The sequence below is a fragment of the Ciconia boyciana genome, chromosome 3 (assembly GCF_034638445.1).
Source record: "Ciconia boyciana chromosome 3, ASM3463844v1, whole genome shotgun sequence".
Lineage (NCBI taxonomy): Eukaryota > Metazoa > Chordata > Aves > Ciconiiformes > Ciconiidae > Ciconia > Ciconia boyciana.
Window position 1 is genome coordinate 107158647 of NC_132936.1, and position 26810 is coordinate 107185456.

At 44.2% G+C, this 26810-nt stretch overlaps 2 protein-coding genes across 2 annotated transcripts; one reads left to right on the forward strand and one right to left on the reverse strand.

Annotated features, from left to right (window-relative positions):
* Window positions 1–1042: 1042 nt before the first annotated feature.
* PFN3 (profilin 3) lies at window positions 1043–2324 on the reverse strand. The gene has a single exon (XM_072856985.1). It carries the CDS (start codon window positions 1516–1518, stop codon window positions 1120–1122), a length of 399 nt encoding a protein of 132 aa, XP_072713086.1. The 5' UTR covers window positions 1519–2324; the 3' UTR covers window positions 1043–1119.
* On the forward strand, window positions 2320–13000 carry LOC140649573 (mitochondrial amidoxime reducing component 2-like). The gene is made up of 7 exons (XM_072856984.1): window positions 2320–2661; window positions 2902–3075; window positions 6638–6800; window positions 8497–8637; window positions 9641–9702; window positions 9791–9862; window positions 10394–13000. The coding sequence occupies exons 1-7, from the start codon at window positions 2387–2389 to the stop codon at window positions 10518–10520; spliced, it is 1014 nt and encodes a 337-aa protein (XP_072713085.1). The 5' UTR covers window positions 2320–2386; the 3' UTR covers window positions 10521–13000.
* Window positions 13001–26810: the final 13810 nt, after the last annotated feature.

A 26810-nucleotide genomic window follows, 5' to 3' on the forward strand; every position in this document is an offset into this window, starting at 1 on the left:
GCACAAGGCTCTGCTGATCAATAGTTAATCTCCTGAACAAACTGGGCTTGTTCCAGGGGCGAATTCGAAATAAACAGTAAGTCCTGCTTATCCTTAGTATTGTGGCCTACTTGTATGTCCTGGTTTCAGCTGAGATAGAGTTAATTTTCTTTATAGTGGCTGGTATGGGGCTATGTTTTGGATTTGTGCTGAGAACAGTGTTGATAATACAGAGATGTTTTAGTTGTTGCTGCACTACTCAAGGACTTTTCAGGTTCCTGTGCTCTGCCAGGTGCAGAAGAAGCTGGGAGGGGACGCAGCCAGGACAGTTGATCCAAACTGGCCAAAGGGCTATTCCATGCCACCTGACGTCATGCTCAGTACATAAAGCTGGGGAAGAAGAAGGAAGGGGGGACGTTCGGAGTGATGGCGTTTGTCTTCCCAAGTAACCGTTACGCGTGATGGAGCCCTGCTTTCCTGGAGATGGCTGAACACCTGCCTGCCCATGGGAAGGAGTGAATGAATTCCTTGCTTTGCTTTGCTTGTGTGCGCGGCTTTTGCTTTACCTATTAAACTGTCTTTATCTCAACCCTCGAGTTTTCTTACTTTTGCTCTTCCAATTCTCTCCCCCATCCCACCGGGGGGAAGTGAGCGAGTGGCTGCGTGGTGCTTAGTTCCCGGCTGGGGCTAAACCACGACATTGTACAAGGAGAAAGGTCTCAAAAACCTTGACTGGCATTAGGGCATGATTTAAACAGCAAAGTGGTGAACAAGAGAGCAAAGGGATTGCCCTCCCTTCTGCCCTCTCCCAAAGCTAATGTTATCAGAGACCTTCACCCCAAAATCAGTCAGTAAAATGAGAATAAGAGGGAACAACTATCCAACATGGCCAGGGGACCACTCAAGTAATACTGAGCATCCTGATGAGGGATGCAGATGTTACTCCCTTCTGCACCATAGCTGGTCAGGTAGACTGTTAGTGTCCCAGCACTGCTGCCTGCCCAGCATCTCCCCCACACCCCGAAAGAAGCAGGCAAAGACATATGCAACAAAACCAGCTTTATTTCCCTTCTCTGCCACAGCAACGACCGTGCCTCTGTGCTCAGGCAGAAGATGTCTGTCTCTTTGGCACTACTTGCTTCATGCTTTCATGCTCACAATCATATCATGGACCCTTTGGTTGAGGGCTCCTCTGTGGACTCCCTTCCTGCCCAGGAGGAAGATCAGGGCTTTGGGGGTCTTGCCAATACAGATGTCACTGCCTTTGCTTCTGACATCCATCAGGCTGTCTTCATCCACCAGCAGGTTGTCACAAATCACATTGCACTTTTTGCCAGCTACAGTGATTCCCATTAGCAGCAACATTTTCCGATCCTGGCCTGTGATCAAGGCCACTTCTTGAGGCGAGATGGCTGCAAGGAGCCCTCCTGGCTTGGCCAACCACACGTACTTGTTGTCAGAGAGGCCCATGATAGCCACATCTTCAACGTTCCTGTCCGCCAGGATGCCATTGATGTAGTACTTCCAGTAATCCATCATGGCTGGGCTGTCTGAATCTCTCAGAAATGCCAAACACTGAGCTTCCCTGTCTTCTGCCTGCTGGGACTTTGGTCTCGGCACGCTGATCCTAAAAATTTCAATTTGTGAGTTCGACCTTCAGATCCCTGCAAGCGAGAATGGCGGAGCTGGGGGAAATCAACAGCCAAGGCTCTTGCTTTGCCTGTGAGGAGAGACCTGCGACGATAGAGGTGTTTGCCACTCCAGCCTGTTCTAAGTCTTATTTGCCTCGCAGCTGGGTGTCCCACAAAGTGACTTCCCCGCGACCCTGCCGACAAGAGGGAAGCTCTCGGAGGGGGTCTCACGGGTTTGGTACCAGGCAGCCGGCACAGGCAGACGCCCCAAGGCGGCCGAATGGCACGGGCCCCAGCCCAACCTCAGGCGCCATTTGCCACCCCCCACACCAGCTCTTTGCCTCCAGCCACCTGTTTCCCCCCTCTTCTCTGCGTCGACCCAAACGGCTGAATTTGACATACTCATGTATTTCTACGCAGTTCATACTTTTTCCTCAACATCGCTTGCAATAGAAGCCCAGACAGTAAAAGAAACGCCTGTATTTGCTGCCTGTATTTTGTCCAGCTGGACACTGCCAGCGCGCACCCGATCTTTTATTTTCCACGCTGTGATCGCGCTCTTTCTTCCACCAAAGGTCTGGGCCCCGCGGAGGCCTCGGCCTGAAGCGGCGGGCAGGTGGTGGGCAAAGCCCCGCAGGCCGCCGCGGCGCTGCCCGCAGCGAGGGGCCCCTTGGGCGGCGGGGCCGGGGGGGGGCGGCCGCCGGCCCTCGGCCCGCCCCCGGCCCCGGCCCCGGCCCCTTCAGGCGCCGCGCCGCCGCCGCCGCGGCCCAGTCGCCATGAAGGGGGCGCGGGGCGCGCTGGGCCTGTCGCTGCGGGCGGCGGGGCCGGGCTGGCTGTGGGGGGCGGCGGCGCTGCTGGCGCTGGGCGCCCTGCTGGGGGCCTGGCGGTGGGCCGGCGGGCGGAGGCGGGCGGCGGGCCGCCGCCGCCGCTTGCAGCGGGTGGGGACGGTGCTGAGCCTCTTCGTGTACCCGGTGAAGTCGTGCCGGGGGGTGGCGGTGCGGCGGGCGCAGGTGACGCCGATGGGGCTGCGGAGCGGGGAGCTGCGGGACAGGTACGGCGCGGGCGGGGCGAGGCGCGGGGCTCCTGCCCGGCCCCAGGCGGGGGCAGGCCCTGCTGCCAGGCCTCCGTCCCGGCTCCGCGTCGGTGAGGTGTTTTCGTCAAGGCCTTTGAAGAGGCGCCTGTTGTGCTGGTGCTGCCGTGGCCGGCACGCCGCGGGGCTGCGGGAATACCCTGTGCTCGGCGTCGGCCTTTAACGTTGTTCGACGCGTTTCTGTCCCCTGTCACGCTACAGGTTTTGGCTGGTGACCAAGGAAGATGGGCACATGGTTACAGCTCGCCAGGAGCCACGGCTGGTCCTCATTTCTGTCAGCTGTGAAAATGGGCACTTGACCTTGGATGCCCCAGAGATGAAGAAGCTGTGCTTGCCTATAAAGCTCCCCAGGAAAAATCGTGTGCAGAACTGCAGGTACTGAAGAAGGAGGGGGTTCCTTCCCTTATCTCTAAATACTGTCTCTTACATGCTTTGCTTTTCAAGACTCTGTGATGGTTTGCGTTTTCTCATGCAGAAATTGGAGGGTGAAAGTTGGGTGTCTCTGCTTCTTTTCTGTGGGGGTCTGTCTCCCCATCTACGTAATGGAGAGACACTTCAGACCAGGGGCTGTAGTGACAGGACAAGGGGCAATGGTTTTAAACTAAAAGGGGGTAGGTTTAGATTAGACGTAAGGAAGAAATTTTTTACGGCGAGGGTGGTGAGACCCTGGAATGGGTCGCCCAGAGAAATTGTGGATGCCCCGTCACTGGAAGTGTTCAAGGCCAGGTTGGACAGGGCTTTGAACAACCTGATCTAGTGAAAGATGTTGCTGCCCATGGCAGGGGAGTTGGACTAGATGATCTTTAAGGTCCCTTCCAACCCAAACCATTCTGTGAAATTCTCTGCCGTGTGTTATATAGGAGGCCAGGATTGATTGTCATAACAAAAGGTCTAGTTTTAATCTGCTAAACACTGGTGAAAACAAATGTCAGGAAAAGATGACACAATATTGAAAAAACACACGTTACACATCTGCCAAATGAACTGTGATCTTCACTCTTCATATGTGTTTACTCATTTGTGTTTACTTCTAGTGTTTTCATTTTGGTTGGGTGAGCAATTGCGTCTGAGAGCCTCAGTCATGCATATCGGTATTTCTTGGTCACCGTTAGTATGTGCATCAGCAGTTTTGGATACATGCTGTGCATTTGGAATTGGTGAGATGTCGGCGTTTAGATTCCCTCACCCCTGTCTGTAGGCATTTAACTGAGGTGCCTAAATTAAAAACTTGGTTGCCTGAGGCTCACTCTGTGGTCGCAGGGGAAAGACGGGCATCCCCAGAGAGCAAGTCATTCCCTGTAGGTGCTACCTCAAAGGTGTTTCAGGTGAACGGGTTACAAACATAGTCATTTAGCTGTGTGCCTAGAGTTTTGTTGTGTGAATGCAGGCCTAGTTATTTTATCCATGTATTGAAATCCATGCTGGAAAATTGGCAGGGGGAAGCAGAAAACCTTTTCTCTGCTAAAATGTCAATTAATATGTAAGACATTTAGTAACTGTAAATGTTGTTAGCCCCTACAGAGACACTGATAAGTGTTTTTCCTTTGGATAGCAGAGAAGGTTAAGGTACCAGCTGCTATAATTAAAACTGAAAGAGTGCTGGAAAGGAAGTGCATTCGCTAGCTTTTAGCATAAATCTGTTGCTGTGGAAACCCTTGATCAGCATAGCTCAGTATCTTGGTTTATACAAGGCAGGTGCAAGTTACAGATGATAGCATTTCTCATGGAGAAATAGGATAGTCTTTTAAAAATCTGTCTATAAAATGTATGTGTTGACCATATGACACATGAGCCAATGACACATACACTACAAAAACATGCAGTTTTCAATATGTTATTTTTCTAAAATTTGTCGTGCCATTAGAAAAATATTTAAATAGACTAAATACATTTCAGTAATGAAAAATTAACTTGGATTTTCCAGTTTTAGATCTCAGTGATTTGTTCTTCTCTTGATTCTTTTCTTTCTTTGCCTTAATAAACCATTGCACTCTCTGGCTTTAAAATTGCTAGAATTTGGGAATGCACATAAGCAAAAATTAGATTCATGTAAATGGACTTTAAAAATTACCAAGTTGTCTGGTATTGTAGGTGGTGTCACAGGGTGTGAAATTAGCAATACCCATAGTTAAATGTTGCCTTGTACTTCTCAGGAAGAATCCTGAGGTGTTGTATGACTCTGCTGTGCTTAAACAATTTGCCATTTGTCAGCTCAAGGCTGATTCTTTCTGATCCATTTAGCCATTCGTAAGAATGAGGTTTGGGAATAGTACTGTGTTCAGGCAAATTAAGATTTGTCTTTTGCTCTGAGATTCTTCCCTTCCAGCTTGCACGCGGGAGTAGCTGTCTTACTGCACGGTACGCTCTGCTTGGCAAGGCCCTCTGCACAGACTTGTATTTATTCTGCCACTGGGTGAGCACGATGCCTTCAGATTGGTGCTGGCTCATGCCTGGTAGTTTATTGCTGAGGCAATGCAATAGTGCATCTGGCTGCAAAAGGCTGTGCAGGTGCTAATCTTTAAAACTGGTAAGTCCAGTTGCAGATTTTACTTGGATATTTAAAAATCCTGTGTTTTGGGGAGCCAAACGTAGGACTGAAGCCATTGTGTAGGCACAGTTTCTATTTGTGCAAATAATATGCTAGAGGGTTTTTACAGCCCTCTGGTTAAGAAGCGTCTGTGTTCTTCATTTGTGCCCTTTGTCTGTATGTGTTGAGATACTTAAATTGCACGATGTATTCCTGTGGATCCCTGTACCACAGAGTGCTTAGGATAGATCTGCTTTGTGGGTGGAAAACAGTAGCATTGGAAGCTGTAAGACCTTCACCTCTGTTATGCCAGCCAGAAGGCACGCAGGGACTGAGAGAACGTAGGGAAGAGAAAGGCAGTTGAATGCTGTATGGGGCAATGGCATGTAGTCCCAGCCTGTGCCACAGAGTTCATACAGGGATCCCAGCAAACAGAGGAGGAATATTGCTGACAGCACCCTGACGATTCATCTCTCCCCCAGATGAGTAAAGGAGGGCTCCTAGCAGCTGGGCTCAGGCTAGATGAACTGCCTGGGCATCTCTATGCTTTAAGCTGTCCCGGGTATGATTGCAGAGGTAGAGGAAACTGCGGTGCATTTGGGTAAAAATCACTACTTTAAAGAGAGTGGTAAAACTACTTGTGACTGGTGTTGAAGTTTATTGGAAGATTGAGTAGAGGTTTTACTTTTTCTTGCCAGGAAAGCGTTCCTTGCTTAAACTTGTTTGTATGCTGCTGCCAGTGGCTTTTTATGCCCCATGGACTTTGCTTCCATTATAAATATTTAACCTCTCTCAGCATATATATTAGCTCAGTATCTTAAGTTTGAGCTTAAGAGTTTCATTCAGTTCTGGCTAAACTTTTACAGTACTAAAATCTGAAGGAAAGCTTCCTTAACAATCAGGGACATCTACAATTAATAACATTTGTAAATGTCAATTACAGTAACTAACCACATCCTTTCAAACTATCGTTTATTTTCTAAAATTAATTACCTTTCAGTTGATTTCTGGGAAAGTCTTTTGGTGTTGCAGTCACATGCAAATGCAAGAGTAGACCCTTTTTTTGCTTGAAAGTATGGCAAACAGGTAGGTTTGTTACTGGTCATTCGTGTGACAGTTAGGTCTGGGCACCTAAAGGCTGTTTCATGGCTCATTCTTTCACCAGCTGGTATCGTCCAGCCATGTCCATATTACTTAGCTTCCAAAACAAGGTGACCATAAGGAGATTGCGCACTGGGAATGATCTTTGTGCCAAATTCAGAAACCAACTTCCACCTTGTTATAATCCAGGAGGTTTGTTTACTACGTATTGCTACTACTGTTAAAACAAGTTGTTTGCCTTTGAATAATAAGCATCCTTGAGCCTTCGGCTTTCCAGCTAACTTGCTGATGTGTCTTGTGACTCTTCAGGGTGTTTGGACTGGATATCCAAGGCAGGGACTGTGGAGATGAAGTGGCTCAGTGGATCACCACTTTCCTGAATTCAGAGCCATATCGACTGGTGCACTTTGAGCCCTCCATGGTGCCAAGAAAGTCAAAGGACATAATAAACCTTTTCCGAACCACAGATGAGGTAAATGAATATTCTTTTTCTCAGAAGTAGTTTCTTTTAACCATTTCCCACCCATCCACTGAAACCTGCCCATTCTGTCATTGGTGATTGAGCTCAGTTTAGCAAGGTGGGTAGTCACGTACTTAAACCACATGAATATTCGCCTTTTCTGTGATGAGATGACTTGCTTAAGTTTTACTTTAAATCTGTTCTAGGCTATTGATCATTCACAGCTAAAGAGTCTGATACTGATATATGAAGAGGAACTGTTATATTGCAGAATAGCATTCCTTTTGTGCCTCAGTGAATAGAAAAAAAGTTACGTTTTTAAAGATGTTTTGATGGAGTAATCTGTGTTGCATGGAAAACTTCTGTTCCCTATCCCTTGTTAGGTCTAGGAGTGTAGTGGTATGAGTTGTGTTACCTCGTATTTTGTTTAAAGGAACAATGCTTAATCCAGGGCTCTATAGTTGTGGGCCTAGGAATTAAAATCCAAAGAAGGTTACAGAGGTTTCATCTCTCTCTCTTTCTGTGGGAAGAGGCTTGAAGGTGTGATATTAGAGAGAGTTAATGCAGGTAGGGAAAGGAGATGCTGTGCTTAGACATCCTCAGATCGTTGGAGCCACTGATGCCCTTCTTTTTGTCTGAACAACTCTCTCACCTGAAGATGGTTTGAACTGTACCTGATGAGTATAAGCTTTTTAAGCAAATGCAAGTTGTGAGTACCTTGCCTTACTGATGTGATGTTACTATCTATAGGGCATCAGTGTTTTGCTGGTTGTTGCACAAAGAGAAGAAGGTATATTCAATTATGGACTTTTATACATATGCATTTATTATGTAAGGGCAATGAGACCAATACAGAAGAGTAGGTTTCAGCAAAAGGGATGTCAGATTAGGAGGGGTGCCATTCAGGAATCCTAGCATGAAAAGAGGGCAGAATTGTTTGTATAGTTATTTCAACACTCATCTTCTTGTGGTTGTAAAGGCATGTACAAGGAGGGGAAAGGATAATGTAAGAGAAAGACTTACATTGTAAGGAGGAGGGCTATACACTAAAATTCTTGCCAAAATTCCTTTTTTTTTTTTTTTTTTCCCTGTGGAACTAGCATATATAGGAGTTTTCTTTTAATACTGTTCATTGGCCTTGTTTGCTAAAATGGCAGCCCTCCCACTTCCAAGCAAACTTAGACAGATGAACAAACAGTTGCAATTTAGTATTGCTGTTCCGTATGTGAAACTCCCTCTGGTGTTGTGATGAGAGAGATTCATTATATAGAAAATCCAATTAATTGATTATAGTCAACCAGATAAGTTCAGCAGGTCCATAAACGTCTTAAGTACCTTTCATAACTTAGTAAAACATGTTAAGTTTAGTTCCATCTGTAACACCTAGAATAAATGTCTGGAACATGCATGCAATATTCTTTTGTAAGAAGTTGTGGTAGCTTCTATAATTTTTGTTTAATTCTGTAAGTGGAAGTTTGATTTTACAATTTGAGCAAATGAAACTTGCTGTGGTTACTGAAATAGGAAAGGGCATGTTATTTTTTTTTGTTAACCTACATCCAGGAAAATTAAAACTTGAATGCAGCAGCCTAACAGTCAGGCTAATATGTGGCCACTGGTTCCAACATATCTGTCCTTTTGCCATTCAGTAACTTTGCTCCCATGCTGTTACAGCAGCCTTAGGATTTGTTTGTGTTTGTTTATGTAGGTTGCCTATCCTGACTGTAGCCCAGTCTTGATCCTCTCAGAAGCTTCACTGGAAGATCTAAATACAAGGCTGGAGAAGAAAGTTAAGATACAGAACTTCAGGCCAAATATTCTTGTTACAGATTGCAGTGCTTTTGAGGAGGTAAAGTAACTATTTTAAATGTCTTTCTGAAGGCTTGGTTCTGTTTCTTTGTAACTCAGTTTCCTTGTGTGGTGGTGCCTATAAGGATGAGGAAAGCTGCTGTTCTGGGATTTTTATGACTGGATTCCAGAGAGATACAGTTTCTGCCCACTTCAGTGCATGTGAAATATTGAGGGAGGAGACAGGTCTCATTTAGCTGGGCAAAGGATAAAATAAGTGTATTTAAATGACAGGCTGCTACTAAAAGCTCATCTTTAAGTATAAGGTAGGGAAAGCAATGCATGCTATAATTGATCAAGTAATGATACAAATGAACAATTTATGAAACATCACCCTGTCAATTTATAGCCTGTGGCACAAGAGTAAAACTGACCCTTGCAATACTGCTATCACGGCATCTCTGACAATATTCTGATAGTTCAAAAAACACTATCTAGGAAGGTATCTGGTGATGAAGTGAACTGGTGATGGTGGCTTTTAAGTGTTTTTATGTCATGTTGCCATTTCTCCAACAAATTTGCTCTGGATAGATCTGATAATTTCACAAATCTAAGAAGTTCCTAAAATGGGAATGGGTTTTTGTCTTCCAAGAAGGATTGTGATAGGAAGCTTGTGTAGACAAGAAGTGAAAAGTTACTTCCACTAAAAATTTCCGTTCTGCAAAAATGGTGACTTACCAGAGGTCACAGATCAGATTATCACACATACAGTAAGAATAAGCTTGCTTTAGGTTCAGACAAGTGCACGCTGCAGAATGGGATTTGTTACTGCTGTACCTTTCTTTCCAGATGTAATTACTAGTGGGTCCTGAATTGGATGAATGCAGCGACCGTAGTGGTTTCATTAAAATAGTACCATAATATAATTGTACTTATTTTGAAAATGCAAGTAAAGGTGATCATCTGGAATGGTGCTGCTTCTTCTAGGAATGACTGTGCCACTCCTGGAAAAATGGTTGCATGTGGATATGTCTAATCTGTGCATAATGTTTACCTTCCCTCAGGATACCTGGGAGGAGATTCTTATTGGTGATGCGGAGATGAAAGGAACAGTGTGTTGTGCCAGGTAAACATTTGAGACCGTTATTTTATATAGATGTATAGAGATTTATGATAAGAAGCCATTATTGATTTGGTGCTGTCTGTCATTGCAGGTGTATTTTAACAACTGTTAACCCAGACACTGGGGTCCTGGACAGGAAGGAGCCCCTGGAAACATTGAAAAGGTTGTAAAAATACCAGTGCTTCTTATGCTGTGAGAGTGGATTTAGGCTAGATCCCAACAGATGTTAGACTAGTGTTTTAAAAGTGGTTTGAAGTATGTGTGGGACATAATAATGCAGTGTAAAGGTCTGTGTATATTGGCTTCCATTCTACTTTCTGCAATTCTATATGGTAAGAAAATTCAGGAAGTTCTCTCTTCTTTCTTGCAAACTTTACATTCCCTGTCTCTTTCATCTCTGCTAGGGTGGATGCCTGGGGTAACAGGTATTTAAAGTATTTAAAGGTCTAACTTTGCAACTTTGGCATTTCTTTTTATAAAGACTTTTGTATGTGTTATACGTGGATGTGTGAATACAATCAGGCTTTTCTAATCTATTTCGACTGCTTGGTTCTCTTAATTGTAATATTTAGTTTTTAGTCTAGTATGGTGACCAAAACAGGGCATCACTATTCATATGTCCTCTCTCTCATCACTGATATTTTGATGTTTAGAATTTGCTACCACTGATTCTAAAGAAGTGCTCTCTCTACAGTTACCGCTTATGTGATCCGTCTGAGCGACACATACACAAATCCAGCCCTCTGTTTGGAAGATACTTTGCCGTTGACAAAACTGGAACGATTCAAGTTGGAGACCCTGTGTACAAGATGGTCCAGTAGTGAGAGAGACTTTGATCAGAAGATGCCTTTTCACTTTGATAGGCAAATTGTTTTCCCGTGAACATGGTCATCAGCATAACTTTTTCTTATTCCTTGCAATATTTTTTTGTGCTATGTTCCTTTGTAAGGTGCAGGGGGGTCTTTGAGGCTATGAGGTGCCAATCATTTCAGATCGTGTCATCTACTAGCATGCCTGTAGCAACCATGTCTTTAGTTTTTCTGGAGGCTGTGACAGAATAAACTCTAATCCAAGACAGGCTTCACAGCACTACTGTGAGTATCACACCTCCAAAAATCTTACGTCAAGCTTGATGTCGTAATCCAAAATTATGTACAAGGGCTTTGCATCGTGTATTAGATACATTCAGTGCCTATAAAGAACTACAAAAACAGTCATGCCAAGCGTAAAGTAAGAATGTTGGTCACAGAGCTGCCTTTACAGGTGAAGAGGGAGTGCAGATGGCAAGGCTTTGTCTTAGATTCTGCCCTTCTTTGGTCCTAAGCATCTTACCCTATCTATGTCTGGAGGTACTTCCTTGCAATGTTTCTTACCCTGCAGTCATTTCCTGAAGATTGCTATTGTCTTTTGAGATTGGAGCAATATCAGAGGGACAAAGGTTGTGAGCTGACTAAATGCTACTCTAATCTAGAGGTGGGAACACTGACTAATGATGTGTAAGACTGGGGGTTCGTTTAGTTTATGACCTCTGCTTGATAGAGTTTGAACCATCAATTTTTACTGCCGTGAAGCATACCATAACAGCTAGGACGTAGAGTAGTGATGCATTTGCTAACGTATCAGTAGAACTTCCGGTCTGACTGAAAGAATTAGGTGTTCACTGGATCAGAGACTTTATGCCCATTGGAGGGGAAGAAAAGCTGTTGGGAGTGATCTGATTCTGAGCCTGCCCCGTTCCAGCTGATGTACAGGCCAATATTGTAGGGCTCTGTGTTCATGCGTAGTTCCTCTCTGTCTCAGTGAATCTCTTGTTATAGAAAGTTAGGCTGCTAAGTAGATGTTTGGGAAGCTGTGGTTTTAGACTGAGCACGTTAACATCCTTACTGGTTACACGTTTATATCTCTGGTTGTCCCCCACCCCTGCCCCTATTTTAACCAAAATGTCAGCCATTTGTATGAAGCTGATAATTATATTTTCTGCTATATTTTATACTGCATAAAACAGTTAGGGGAGGAAACTTGTTGGATCATGGCAGTAGTATCTTTTCTTTAAATATTATATGATTTTTATTTTTTTTTAAATGGAGTGGAATCCAAGACAAAAGCCAGCCATTTTCCAGATGCTTGGCTACCTTTTGCTTTGTTATGGATTACTAGATCTAGAATGAGCACTGAACTAGCCAAAAAGAGGATTCTAATTAAGTGTGAAGAAGGATAAATCGTGACCCAATTTGGTATTTAGATTCTTGGTTTTCTGTTATGAATATGAAACTGGAATTTTGCTGCATGTTCACAACTCGGACCTGTAAAGTGAAGAGCCATTGTGCCTTTGAGCAAATTCAGACAGATGTGTGTGGCAAGCCTGAAGCAGGCATATGGGCAAGGTAGTTTTCTATTATTTGTGAACTCAGAGTTGCTCTGAACATCCTTTCGTTAGCAGAGTGCTCTGTAAGTTTTCCTGTGACAGACAAGTACCCAGTTCAGACTGCACGTTGCATATTTGTGCATTGTTATGCCTGATGCAGCAACTAGTGCGAGGAAGTGAGAGAAAAAGCATCTTTTTAAAAGGAAAATAATCCTGAGGTTCACTTTTACAAAGCATATGTTGAAGATCCTTAATATTAGAAGCTGAACCCTTGTGGAATTCCTAATGGTATTATTAAGCAAAGACAGCCTGCTGGCCTGCCAAAGCAATTAGTTAAGTGTGTGTCTCTTCATTAAGTCAAAGAAGCAGAAGGAAAGAGAGCTGAATTTTTGCCTCTAGCCAAACATTTTTTCACTGTTCTTTTAGCACCACATTAGGGTTTAAGTAACACAAATTGTGTGGTATAGATCATGTTGCTTCTAGTTAGGTTGTCGTCGATTGGGCTAATTTGGAAATGGGGCTGTCTTTCCAATGAGAAACTGCATCTGCATTCCTCTTAAGAAAATGCTGTAGATCTAAACCCCTGATTTATCCCTGTAAAAGCCCCTTAGAAGAATTTGGCTAGAATCCTAAAACAGGTATGCGTCTGGGTACAACACATTTCACAAGTGACACTTAAATCAATTATGTGATGAAAGAGTGCCATTCCGGGAAGTGGAGAGCATAATTATGAACATTACAGTATAAATATCTTCATATAAATGTTGAACTGCTGTAACTGTAGGAATTGTATTTGATTTTGCTAAAGCCATTTAGGAAATAGACTGAAAACATGTTAATCATAAAAAGCTTATTTTTTTAAATTGTGTACCTAAAAATGTTAATTGCTCTTTTAACTCTAGAAGAAGAAAAAAAAAGTATAAACTTCTATTGAATCCAAACTCTTGTAAGGTGTAAAATTTGTGAATCTTCTTTTTTTCTTTGTTTTTTGTTTTGGCATTTAACTTCTGCTGCTGTTTCCAGGACCTCGTATATAATTAACAGTGATGATTATTCTTTTTTAATCTTATCTCTAAGTTCGGGGAAAATATGCAGTTAACCAGAGGAAGCTATATGTGTAAGAGAGCAGAACCATCAGATGTAAGTGGTCTTCAGACTGAATTTTACAACCCGTATGATCTAGATGATGAAAAAGATGTTCACAGAGTATCTTATTTTTTCCACAGACGTATGAAAATAGGGAAAAATGGGTTTGAAAGTAGGAAAGTTTAGTAGACCCAAGTCAACATGAGGTCATGTTTCTTGTTTCAGGTCTCTAAGTATAAAGCCAAAACTTGTTTTACAGCACTTACTGCACCAGCATAATTCTTGCAGAAGATTGTGTGAGAGAAGGACAGTCCTTGCAGGCAGAAATTTCCTGGTTGCTTAAGATCTGAGGTGGGTAAAAGTTCAGCAAAGACTGCCCCCCACCCCCCCCCAAAAAAAAGAGAGAAAGCTCTGTGCTTCTGCATCTTAAGCAGAAAAAAAGCCTTCCAAAGGCATTGCTCCACTTCTCCATAAGAAGAAAAGAGATTCCTGCCCCTAGCCACTCCAAATGGCTAAGGTTTCAAAAAGGGCTGCCACAGTGTGTTAATTTCTGGTCTATTCTAGCACCTTAAATTGCGTTATTCTCATTTTGAGATCCATAAGAAATTCCCTGTACTGGGCAGCTGCAGGGCTGAGGACTACACCTGCAAAGTCTTTGTTTCTTTTGGACAGAAGGTTCTTAAAAAATAATGCAGGCATCAAACCCACATGTGTATCAGTCTTTTCTTCATCTGGAAGAGAGGCAGCATTCATACCTCATACAGGTTCCTATTTTTACATATTCTACATAGCCATTGTGTTATTGTTAACAATCTCTACTTAGAATGTCACTGTTACTAGTAATTATTTTTGCATTTTACGTAGAGACACTGGTGAAGTCAGTAAGGGTTTCGGACACTGAGCCTCTTCTGAAACAAATCTGCTTGCTCTACATGACAATATTTGGATTCTGGAGCCAGAATTTTCACTTGTATTGACTTTCCTGATGTGGGACAAGGGTTTTCACCTATAGATGTACTTCTGATTTTCTTCACTTTTATTTATCAGTGTTCCTTTTCAAGTATCTTGAAACAGTGCCATGCCTGCCTGCTAGCCAGGCTGCTTCCTGGGCAGTGTATGAAGAAGATGCTCACAGCAGAGAGGGGAGTGCCGAATGCTGCTGTGTGACTGCATCGTGTTGTGTGGGAGCATGCGGTACTGGTCAGTGCTGGTGAAGCAGGGGTTAATACCCCTTGGCTCCTCAGCTGGTAAATGCATGTTTGGGATTGTTGCAACCAGGATGTAGGCAGTCAAGCCTAGCAATGAAGCTTGGACTGAATTTGTGGTGACACTGGCTATCATCTGCCACAGCTGAGACTGGCATGAAGCCATGAAGCAAAGAGCCGAGGAGGTGCCCATCTACAGCGAAGGGAAGGATGGTGTCAGCATGGCGAGTGGCAGCTTGCTTGGTCAGGCAGACCAGGGAACAGGAATGGCTGGAAGGGGAAAGGAGGTGAGCAAGGCTCAGATGTGTAGAGGGTGTGTGTCAGGGCTGGAGCTGCAAGAGATGGAGCTGTGAATCAAGGCAGGGAACTGGGTGGCTGCATGTTCTCAAGGCGTTTCTGTGCAGATGGATTGAGAATGAGCCTTAGTTGTGGGGTAGTGTCAACTTCCAACATTCATCACAGCCACTTGTCGCCTGTCCTGAGGAATGCCATGCTCCCCAATGAGCAACAGTCATGTTGACTTCAGGAAATCAAAACACAAGTAATTGTAGCCTGAGCTAAACAGCAGGTAGAGACTATCTTCTACCTGTGCAGACCATTGACACAGAGAAGGCTGTGGTACATCGTTGTGAAGAGTTTGGGTGGGAACCCCTCTCATTTTTCTGGCCCTGTGTAAGGCTAAAGCATCTCCCCTTTGCTCCTGGACCATTATGCACCTAGCTGACTGAAATTTTGCTTTCCTCCAAAAAGTACTGTAGAGAAGAATTGTGTTTCCTCTAGTGCACAAAATTGCTCTGACAGCTTATCACTGCTTGTTTACCAGCTGATTGTTCTCACTTTCTTTAGGGGCTAGATAATAAGCACAGTGAAACAATTATTGTGTTCCATGGATGCACTAACCCTCATAGCCTCTTTGCTGTTGAAGTCCAAAAACCAGCTGCATTCACTGTTAATGGAGGTTTGTCTTCCAGAGATTATGAAGGATGATGATTCTTCAGTCATAGAAGGCACGATTATATCCACTGACTCACAGACAGTTATTTTCAACAGACCTACCTTGGCATAAGTAAAAGGTGATGGCTAAATCTCTTCATTTTATCGAGATTTCACTCATAGAAGTGTAGGACCGAAAGAAACCAGCTGGGTCACAGAGTGCAGTCTTCTCTAACTGCAGAAAACAAAGCAATAGACATTAAATTCAGACTTGGAGAATACCTGCTTCATCTGTCTTCACATACCATGGGCCACAGCACTTCCTGTTACACTTCAAAAACTTCAGATTTTTAGTAAAAGATCAAAAGCCACAGTGGTAGTTGGACTACAAGAAGATCATGGGTCAGATCAAGAGTACCAACAATGTCCTAGATCCTTTCAAAGGTAAAGACTGAGCGCCTCAAAATATAAATCTTCCACTGTGTTTAAAGTTGTGTGGTTCGGTGGTCAATATTAACTCTCTGTTCCTTGGGTTTATGTAAGGTAGAGCAGAATATCAACCTCTTTCCAGTTAGCTCAAGAGACAGGTGACATGAAGTTTCGTTTCCCTCAGCTCTCCTTTATTTCTTTATTTCTGTTTAATAGACCTAAAGCCGTCTGATAATGGTTTACTGCTTCCCAGGCTGCGTGGCCTTTAGCGGAACTAACTCACTTCCAGCTCATGTTTGTGACTCACTTTTCTGAACACACGAACATCCTAATTGGGGGTGTGAGGGTTGCTATGTAATTAATCCTGGAAGGGCACCAGGAAGCCAAATAGATCCATCAATCTAAACTTAGTTGTCAAAAGTCTGGAAAAATACCTGATCCTTTCAGACTTCCATGAAAAGTATCTGCTCAGCCCTGGAAGTGGCTGTAGGAAAAGGCTGAGTTTACTTGAAATGCAAGGGCACACAACTTGAGTCCTTCAACAATCAATTCAAAAAAGAGAAGGCTCTTGGGCACTGTGTCTGATGGAGCAGAAGGTCTATGCTGAACCTCACTTGTGTGCTCCTAGGTGTAACTGCTCTCTAACTGGGCAAACCGTACCATGTTGTGTGACCAAAACACCTGCGTAAGTAGTCAGCTGGGATCTCCCTCATTGCAAGACTCTTCATCTGCTAAGTAGGGTGGCAGTGTTGGCTGTGCCTTCTGGGAGGACCTGTTTTGGGAGCTGCTGTGCTCCAGGAAGCTGCTGTAATTTATCAGCCCCTTGGAGGATGTTGAGAGCAGATGCAATTTGAACAGTTTACTAGGACTTCTGTGGCACTGCTGAGAACCTGGCTTGGTTTTTCTTCCGGACTTGGCTCAGCCTTGTGGAGTCTATCTTTGGAAGTGGTGGCAGCAGTGCTGGAGTCAGTGTTGTGCATCCACGAAGAGGTAAACAACGTATACTTATTTTAAGACTGCCAGCAAGAGCAAACTCCATCTGATTTCTTTAACCTGAACATGCAGCTGGACCCAAAGGAAGGCAGGCAGTGCAGCTGACAAGGGAAAGCTGCTAGAGTAACTAACAAGATTAGCATGCTTTTCCCCTCTTTATTCTGTTGCTTAACCAACTGTAGAGAAACCACAAACACGGATGGCATGGCTAAATATTCTCCTGGCATGGCAAGCAGAAGAGGTTAGCTCCTGCACCCAGAGAGGTTAGAGGTAGCAGTCTGTCTGAAGCACTGTGCTTCCAAAGTGTGCCTCCAACTCTGGTGCTGCTGGAAACGCTCTGGAACCTCGGTGTCCATGGCCCTGGCTGAGGGCTTCTAAGACCCAAATGCCACAGGAGCTGCAGGCAGGGTGCATATGAGGCAGGTCCCAGCTGGGGCTTCTTTGGATGCTTTCAGTACGGCAGGCTTCCACAGGCTGAACTCCAGCTATAATCCGAACTAAAAAGGGGCAGCCTGGAACACCACTCTTCCCATGGTATCTCGTTTCCACGCAAAGCTTTAGTTACTTAGCTTGACTATGTAATTCACTGCCATTAAAGCTTTTTTAAAATTTGCTTTTCAAGAGGGCAACAGAAAATTGTCACTTTTTTATTTGCACAGGTATGTTAAAATATGATTTCATTTAACTTTAAAAAAACAAAACACCACCAACCCCCCCCCCCAAAAAAAAAAAAAAAGAAAAAACCCCAAACCCTAAAACCAAAAAACCCTGGGATTTTTTCATTTGTTTGTTATGAAAAAGGTTCCAAACACCTCAGCTCCAAGCAGTAGAAAAGCTGTATTGCTGATCAACAAGTGCAGTCCTTTACTTAATATGTGCAATCATTATGGAGCCATCTACCAGCATCTCTTTACTAAAAATGCGTTTTCCTAAAAGGCCCTGTCAAGTTTTAGCATCCCTACAAGAGTCTTGGAATGCCAATGCTTGTCTTGCATTCCTCTGACCTTTCTGCAACCCAAAAATAGCTGTTCCTAACCTCTGAACTTTCTATGTACATAAATACATTTGATGCCAGCTACATTTGAAGAAAATAGACTATATTTAAAGCTGTTAGTTAGCATCAAAGATAGTTCCTGCCCTCCCCAGTCCCCTCGGGATTGTTTGCCCTTTTTAAATGGAGTAGGTTTGGATAAAGTATGTGTTGCTGGCATGCCTGTTCTGAAGGGGCCTCCCACAGATGCTATTTAATATGTCCTCCATTAATTTGAGTAGGAGAGGTCAGTGTATTTTATCTATTCTTCTAGAGGGAGCTGTCAAAGTGGATTTGGAGCTGGATTAGAAGACATGAAGATATGTAAATTTAAAAGAGGGGGAAGCGTGCCCATGGGTGAGCCTGAATACAACCACACTTATAGTAAGCTTATACTTTTTAAAAAAAATAGAATTTGATTGTGCAGTATTTATAACAGATGTCAGAGAATGCTTTTGGTTTTGTTTAAGGTTTATTTGTGGAGTGTCAATGTTTAGTCTGCATATTCTCCCAAAAATTACAAAGTCCTGAAATTCTCCACAAAAACCACACAATACAAATGTGTTTTCAAAAAATTAATTCTATTCCTCCTGTCCTTTCTCACTTCCGTTATGGGCTAGTGCAATATGGACATAGCATTTCCTTCACTCTTAAACCTGTACTGTAGTCAGCTGTTTATGGAGTGTGTGTGTGTGTGTATATATATGTATGTATGTGTGCAAATTTATCCTTGAATGTATAAGAAATCAACCTTTGTTTCAAAATGGCGTGGTTTGCATTTATACTCAAATATTTTGCTTTGTCAGGCTCCCCTGCCCCAAACAAATGTCTGAAGGCATCTCAAGTTGCCAAGATAATCAGCTCTGACCACTTTATTTCCATTCCTGATTGTTTACTTTTCCCCATGAGAAAATCCTTTTGAATGACATATTTAACTTGTGTAAGGGAATGGAAGCTCCGTTCCTGCAAAATGTGAAGGTTCCCTGGCTTGCTATTCTTGTTTCATGCTCACCGCAACCTATTACAGGTGCATGCATGGATTTTTTATTTTCTTCCCTGGCAAGTTTCAGCCGAAAAATGGAGGCATCGCTTTTGGTGCATCCTCTGGACTAGAAGTCTCCTGGCATCAGTGAAATAAAGCAATACGGTATGCAGTGTCCCAGCCCTGGATGAAGTTGTGATAATTAGCTTTTGAACCTTTAAAACTTGTCTGTCTGCATTTATTTATTTATTTATTTCTCTTGGCTTAGTTTTCTTTCTCCTTTATTTCTTCATCTTTAGTGACTGGAAAATGACCTGACGGTAAGGGACCTTAAAGGGAGTTTTTTGTAAATGTCCAGCCTCAGTGCTCCCGGCTGCACTTGAGGTCCCTCTCTATTATACAGATGGTGCATCCCTTAGTGTATTTGAGTACTTGGTCACCTTTTCTGCAGGTTGAACATCTTTCCTAGACCTACAGTGGCTCCAAGTCCAGTTGCTCGCATAGCCTTTTGGGGTGTAATGCAGCCAGATGGGAAGCAGGCGATGGGATGGCATTGGGAATCTCTGCTCACCTTAGTGTGTAGTGAGGTCAGGGAAAGGAAAGGGAGAAGAACAACTATCACAATTCATTAGAATGGTAAATAGTTTGGGATTTTTGTTTGCCAAGGCCCAGGGGATGGTGTGTTTCTGCTGCTTAAGGGCAAGTTCTGTGAGAACACAGGACCCTTGCTGTTGCTCCCAGGCTTCCCCATTTTACCCCGGTATGCTCAGCAGGTTTCTAGAGAGACCAGTGCACGCTATAAACGCTGCCCTGTCCTGAAAACACTAACCTCCAGCACGTAGTGGGGTGCACCTTGCTGCATCGCAGGTATATGCACTTTATAGGGTGTCTGTAAGGCTGGGGTGAGCTGGGGTTTCTGCCAACTGTACCAGCAGCGTCTGCGAGGGAGCTGTGCAGGGAGAGGGGGAGCTGAGCCTGCAGCCTCCCCCTGTGCCGCAGAGCTGGATGGCAGCTCCGACGTGCACATCTACGCAGCCTTATAAAATAAGCCTCTGCGTGCTGGGTGGCATCAGCGGCATCCCCTGAGATATCCAGTGGAAGTGGAAACCAGCCTTGTGTGTATATTAGTGACCGACTGCAGCGTTTAGCTTTTGCTATGACTGGGAGGTGCTCTCTGCTGAAGGCTGTCTTCTGGCCTTCTCTGGAGAACGATGTTGCTTATCTTGGTTTTGCAACTTCAGTAAATCTTTCGCTAACTCTCTTTTCTAAGTGATCTCTTAGGTGCACTGTGCTGGGACATGTGGGGTTTCCCAGTGCGATACGCTTTCCTACATGTTGATTGTGCCTGTACTGTTGCAGAAGCTTTTGATTAATGTATCACCTGGCTTTTCCGTAGATGCAGGCCTAGTATCTAACCTCTTGAAGATGATATACTGAGGAAAGAAGATGCAAAATCAATTTGGGATATAGGACGTCCCAGGCTTATTGGGTTAGAGTGAATGTATTTATGTCTAATCCCATTGGTGTCAGGAGTTCTGCTTCTCTGCTTTGAATCTTCACCCCATATTGAAATTAAAAGTCTTGGCAATCAGCAGTGCCAAGAAATAAGTAACTGACCGAGATTCTCTCTTCAGACCTCTCTCTTCAGTCCCAAGTGAAGTTTTGTGCGTGATTATTTTTGTTTCGGTTCCATCTGTGACTGGAACCAGTCCCTGCCAGTAGCATGGTTGAACAGCAGCCTGTGCTTTAGAGAGCCTTCCATCGATTGCATGGGACAAGCCCAAGCCAGGCAGGAACACAAGGGTGACAATAAACACGTGAAGGTTTCACACGGATCAGCTTCTTGAAAATGCTGTGCACGCCATCAGTCTCTGAGAAGGAATAACTACGTTGGGCAAAATCTTGCAAGCTGCTTCTCTGCTTTAAGATGCCCTTGCAAATTCTGCAACAGAGACTAACCAAGTGGGAAACCTAGAAAGGAAATCTCTGGGAGCCGCTTTCAAGGCAGGCCTAAGTGACATTGCAGAAATGATGCTTCATTCGACACAGCAGTTCTTTCAGGGAGTCTTTTCTAAAGTCAGGGCAGGATTTATCCGTAATAACCTATGATTGCAGAATTGACATGTGAGTAGTTGCAATAACCAAGAAGCTATCTGTGAACATGTAACGACTGGGCAGCGCACCCTGAGTGCTGCGATAATGGTGTTCCTGGGGTGTGCAGTACTGGCGAGGGGAGGAGAAGGCTCCTGCTTTCCAGAACATGACTTCTTGGAAATGGTTTTCCTTCTCATATGCCTTCCTTTTGGCCAGAAGTTCAGTATTTTTAACATCATTCTTTTGACATGCTTTTGATGGATCAGAACAAATGGGAGCAAGCACTCTTCATGTGTTACAAAAAACCAGGTGCACTTCCACTACATTTTGGGAAAGCACTAGGGAAATTCCTCCTCCGAGCAGCGGGGTGCTGTGGCTCAGCCCCGGGCACCGGCCTGCTTTGCACTGCTGCCCGGCAGTGCCGTGCCAGCTGCGTGCAATGGAGGTGGCACCGGTGGGTGGTGGAGGACACTGAGAGTCTCCAGTCTCTCTCGGTTTTTATCTCGGTGGTAACAAGCTCATGATGTCGAGTGTTGTTTCTGCAGCCAACTGGCAGAGCAGGAAACCACTTCTGAATTAGAGCCAGGAGTGACTTGTAAAATAACTCCGGTGGCCACCCTGCAAAGGGCTTGCAGCACCTCGGGCGTGTTAATTCAGCACCTGGCAGGCTTCGGGCTTCTTACAAACCCCAAGGGGAACAGATAATCGTCCTCTCTTTCTCAGAGAGGAGCAGAGTGAAACACGAGAGGTGAAATGCTCTGGTAATGACAGTCAGGTCCTGCCAGCGTTTCACAGTCAGAAAGCGGTGGCTCCTGGAGGGCTGCCAGGCATTTCCCAGAGACAGGCAGGAGCCTGCGTGTGCCGTGCAGGACACGTGCACTGAGCCTGCAGCATCCAGGAGCCTCCGGCGTGCCCGCAGGCAGACCGCATGTAACCTGAGTCTGGAAGTCCCATGGTGGTGTGGGCCAAGGGACTCCAAGGCAGCAGTGGGTGAAGGTGAGCACACAGGACTTGGCTAGGTTGCATCCAGAATGGAGCTAACACATGAATCCTGCTGAGGACTATCTCTGCTCAGTGCTCGGCAGTGCTGTGAGGAGCTTGGGTTGGTGCTAGAACGAGTATTTTTGTCTTGTTCTTGGCTCTGTGGGGTGGAGACACCTTTAGCTCCTCTTCCCTTGAGGTATGGGTTGTAGTTGTCTCCTTTTCTGAAGTGAAGGCTGGTGGTAATGGTGTCTTATCATCACGGGTAGCCGGGGCTGATCCACAGCTTCTCTGTAACGAAGGCAAAATTGCATTTCATTCCTTTGAGGAGGAGGGCAGAAGGCTCATCCAGGATTTAATGCTGCCTCCTGGAACAGGAACAGGAATGGCTTCTCTGCGAGGCATCCTATCTTCCTAACTTTACTGCAGCCAAAGCAGTCTGCCCTCATAAACAGATAGGATTTAAGCAGACCTGTATGTATGGCAGCCCTCAGTTTGCGGGTAGCTGAGTGGCAGAGCTCATCCAAGTTAGGCATCGGGAAAGCCTTTCTGAGTGGGAAAGCGGGGGAGAAGCTGGAGTGGATTGTGGAGGCACTGGGGAGAGGCTTTGCCATTGGAGATCTTTAAGGACAAGTTGGACAAACCTTGCCCAGAAATAATATAGTAGCCGATCTTGCCTTAGGGCAGGGATTAAATCGGATGATTTATCACAGTCCTTTCCACCTCCTTGTTCTGTTTTTTTGCGTTGCTACTTTAGTCTGTAAGTTCTTTCTATATGCGCAAGGGCAGCACCTATGGTAGTGATGTCCTCTCCCAAAGGTGCTGGCAGCACAGACACATTATGACCTCCCTCTTCCCTGCTTATAGTATGTTAGCCTGTGCTGATGCACCCTCCCAAATAGAAGTGGTCTTTGGGGGATGCAAGTAAAATATATTCATAGGTATAGCATAGCAGGCAGGGCCTGGAAAGTGTTTAAAATATTGTAGCCTGTGGGTTCAGCCACTTACATTATAGATCTGGCATTTTAAGTCATTAAAAACAAATGCTAATTCCTGCCTCTGCTGGAATAAGTAACTTTGGATAGAAAACTCTGTACAAAGAATAGATAGACTAGAAGTGATTTAGATTGTTATTGAACTCTCCTTGCACCTTCTGGGAAAAACAAAACAAACCAAAAAAACCAACCTGGGGCACATGTAATCTGTGGACACAATGAAAAGCTGAATTAGGCTCACATATCTGGAGAGCACAACAAACCTGCATGGTTTCACTTCAGTTTTCATTTATACTTGTCCAAACTCACACATGGTGCAATATGGTACATTTTCACCCTCAATTTCCACTGGAAATTGCTTTTATAGTGACTCATTCCTTATTTGTGGTTCCTGACATGTTCCACATTTTAGTAGCTCTTCATATGAATACACACAGCTTTAATGACTGGCATTTTTAGTTATCTTCTTTGAACTGTTAAGGATTTGTAAGCCCTAAGAAGCCATACATCCAGCATCTCCAAGAGTGAGACCTGAAACTGAAGAATTGTTTCACCTGAATAAGGTGAGTAGGATTTGTCTTGAGATCTCAGTGAGCTACAGATGATCTTTGCCTTTCTCCTTTCTTCAAGATGTTTTTGTTGAACAATACTGCAGGGATTTGTGCTGCTGCTTCTTCAGAGCTCTTTTTTTTGTGTGTGTGAGCTCTTTAGCCTGATAAACTTTCCACACAGGAGCATCCCTGGTTTTGTTACTGTGTTATTTATGTACAAAAACGCAGCACTGGAAACGTAGCACTTTTTGCTGCGAGATCTGTTCCAGCTGAAGTCCACATCCAAGAAGTCCCGATGTGGTCTGCTGCCATGTACCTGCTCACTAGGATGTCTGTGTGGATAAATGAGAACTGTGTCTTATAAAGGAACTTCAATGCAAATAAACTGAACTCTGCCCATTTTTGACCATCTTACAAAACTCATAAACTTCTCCCAGATAAAAGAATTCCGCATGAGCTCTCTGGCCTGTCTTAGGACTGTGCATGAACTTTAAGCTCCCATAAATATAACAAAGTGTAGGTTTCCAGGAAAGGGAATCATTAATTTGAGGGACTGATGTCCTTTGGTGCATCCTGGAGGACAGATCCAGCTGAGGATCCTTCACTCTTGCCTGGAGAGCCTTTGCATTTGGCAACAGTGGGTCCTAAATCTGTGCTAGCTCTACAGTTGTCAGCAAACTATTCTCCTACCCCTATCCTTTTCCAGATGTTCAAGAAGTAAAGCTGCATTTTATTCTTATTGTCAGCTGTTTGACAGTGCTGCTGTTTTTTAAATAAATACAAAAGTTAAGATCTTAAATCACTGATAAAGTATAAATACACTTTAAAACCACATTTGAATAGAGTTGCTGTTGCTCACCTGTCGGGGCTCTGTTGCTATTACTGGAGCTCAGATCACCCTTGGCTGAATTTCAGGGAGCTTTGCTTTGCTTGCCTTACTATTTAGGTGTTTTGGTATTAGTGGAAATGCAGCTCTTTTGGCTGGGATCTTGGGAGGGATCTCCCTCTCCCACGTGCTGCTTGTGGTGTGCCCACAAGCGCACCACTGATTGATTTACTGTGGAATTGCCTGCCCCATGTATCAGTGGAAGTTTTGCCATTGTTTTCAATAGAAAGAGGATCAAGCCTTTACTGGTTTAAGATGTTATGTGCTTTCCTTATTTTACAGCATTTTAATTCACTTGTTGAACCGTAAGAAAAATGTATAGTAAAACTGGTGAAAGAGGCCACCCGTATTAGGCAACCTGGAGCCTTACAAATTCTCCCAAATACACTTCTCTGCTCCCTGCAAATCCAGAAAGCACCCAGCTCTTTCGGTACCAATTGGAGGGTTTCTGATGATGAGCTGGGAGAGGAGGTAGAGCTTTACATATCCACAAACAGGCACTGCAAACATGTTATACTGGAATGTATTTTGCCCACTTTTGTCGCTGGGGGAAGAAAAGTCTTAGAACTGTACTTTAGAAACAGTGTTTCTGCTTTTCTGATGGTGAGTTTAATTTTTACTGGTACTTGAGGCACAACTTAATCCTTCTCTGAATCATCTCAACAAACTGGTTTCACTTCCAGTGAGGATCTTTCTTAAAGCATCGGCTGCTTGGACATGCATTTCAGTGTGCAGATGCCTTCTTGAAAACTTCCCAGCTAGCTGCAGGGTCCAGCAGAGGAGTCTGGTGTTAGCTGTAAATAGACAATATTTTTTTTTTAATCCGTGTTTCTGAAATAACTACCATATTCCCTTCTGATTTGGGTTTTGCATCACATAGACCTCTGGAAAAATATTATCCCTATACAGATCTCATGACTTGCCAAACTTTATTTCTTCTTTCCTGTCATGTCACCAGGTGATATATGGATGTTCGATCTTCAAGTTTTCTTTGCAGCATGAGCTTACTCCTTCTGGTAGAACAACAGTCCTGAAATGAATATGAAGTATATTTTAGACAATATGTTTTATCCGATCAGAGTAATGAGGCAGAAGGAATATGACAAGGAAGGCAGTTCTGGTTTACTGTGTGTTTTCTAGCAGACCAATGTAACTAGAACACAGTTGGGTTAGATGACAGGGATGGGATGGCGTTGCTTTCTTTTCTATGCCATTATAGCTTGGACAATGTCCTGAAAAAATATTGTCAAGAAGAAAGAATGCTGTAAAATGACTGTGGCGAGTCATTTCGTCATGAGCATCGCTATCTGTATTGCAGTAGTATTTATTCATTTGGTTTCCTCACCACCTGTCTGCTCTCCCTGTGCTAATCTGTCCCTGTTGTTTTACTTTGTCTGCTCACCGGTGCTCATGTGGTGGTTCCTTGCCCTTGCTCTCTTTCCTAATAACACCCAGGAGCTACCGTAGCTTGGTAATGGCTAATTCTTGCCCAGGCTCCTGTTGACTTCAACAAGACCTCGTTTCCATATGCTTTTCCTAAAGGGGCAGATACTCTGGTAAGCGCGAAGGTGACGGAGAGCAAGCGCCGCAGCGCTGGGCTCTGCTGCCCTCTTAGCAGTGCTGAGCAGATACTCGGGCATGGCCTGGCGAGCTGGAGCTTGCTGCGCCTCTCTGCAAGCTCCGAAAGGAGACGCGCCCTCCCCAGCCTGCCCGTCGCTGCCTGTTTGTAAGACCCTAAAGCAACAAACGTGGCTCTGTCTGTCTGTCTGCACAACCACGTGCGGGAGAAAGGAGGGAAAAGGCAGTGTGATTTAGCAACAGGATATTTAAAGAAGAAATGCTATGTCAGCATTTGAAATCTAGTGATTCTGCTACAGGATCCGCTTTTATCAAAAAAGGGGCTGGAAACTGTTCTGAGAAGGAAATTCAAAATTGGGCTTCACGCTGAGGCCACAAACGTAGGATCTCCCAAATTCAGAACTAGCACGCAGCGTGGTAGCAGGTGTGGGTGTCTGTGCCAGTTCCCAGAAATTAAGAATATATTGGGGCAGCAGTTGTCTACCGCTGTATCGCTGATGTGCCGCATATAGTCAGCCCTTTCTTGAACTGGGCTGCTCAAAAAGAGAGTGGTTGGAGTACCAGAGAGGTTTAATCATCTGGGACGAAAGTGGGTATGGGAAGGTGAAACAAATCAAAATATTATTTCATTTACATTACCCCCAGTCAGCCTTTTTAGGAAGTTAAAGTGAAGGCAGCAATTTTACCTTCATGCTGGTGTAGCTACATTAGTGTAGCATTATTCGGTTCCGTTAACTTATTAGAATTATATTAGAAATAATATTGTCCACACATTATTACCATTGAAAATGAATTAATACACGGGATCAATTTTCCACCTAACTGCATGAAATGGTATACTATCTGTTGCAGGTGGGACTGTAACTCAGATATTCAAAAGGTGGAGACTCTTTTGAGGATATGTGATCTTGGGAAGGCTCAACATTTTGTGAGCGATAGCTCTCTCTTTTTACTCGTGACTGCTTCATTCTTTGATCTGAATAAGCAGCTCAGACCTTGTGTA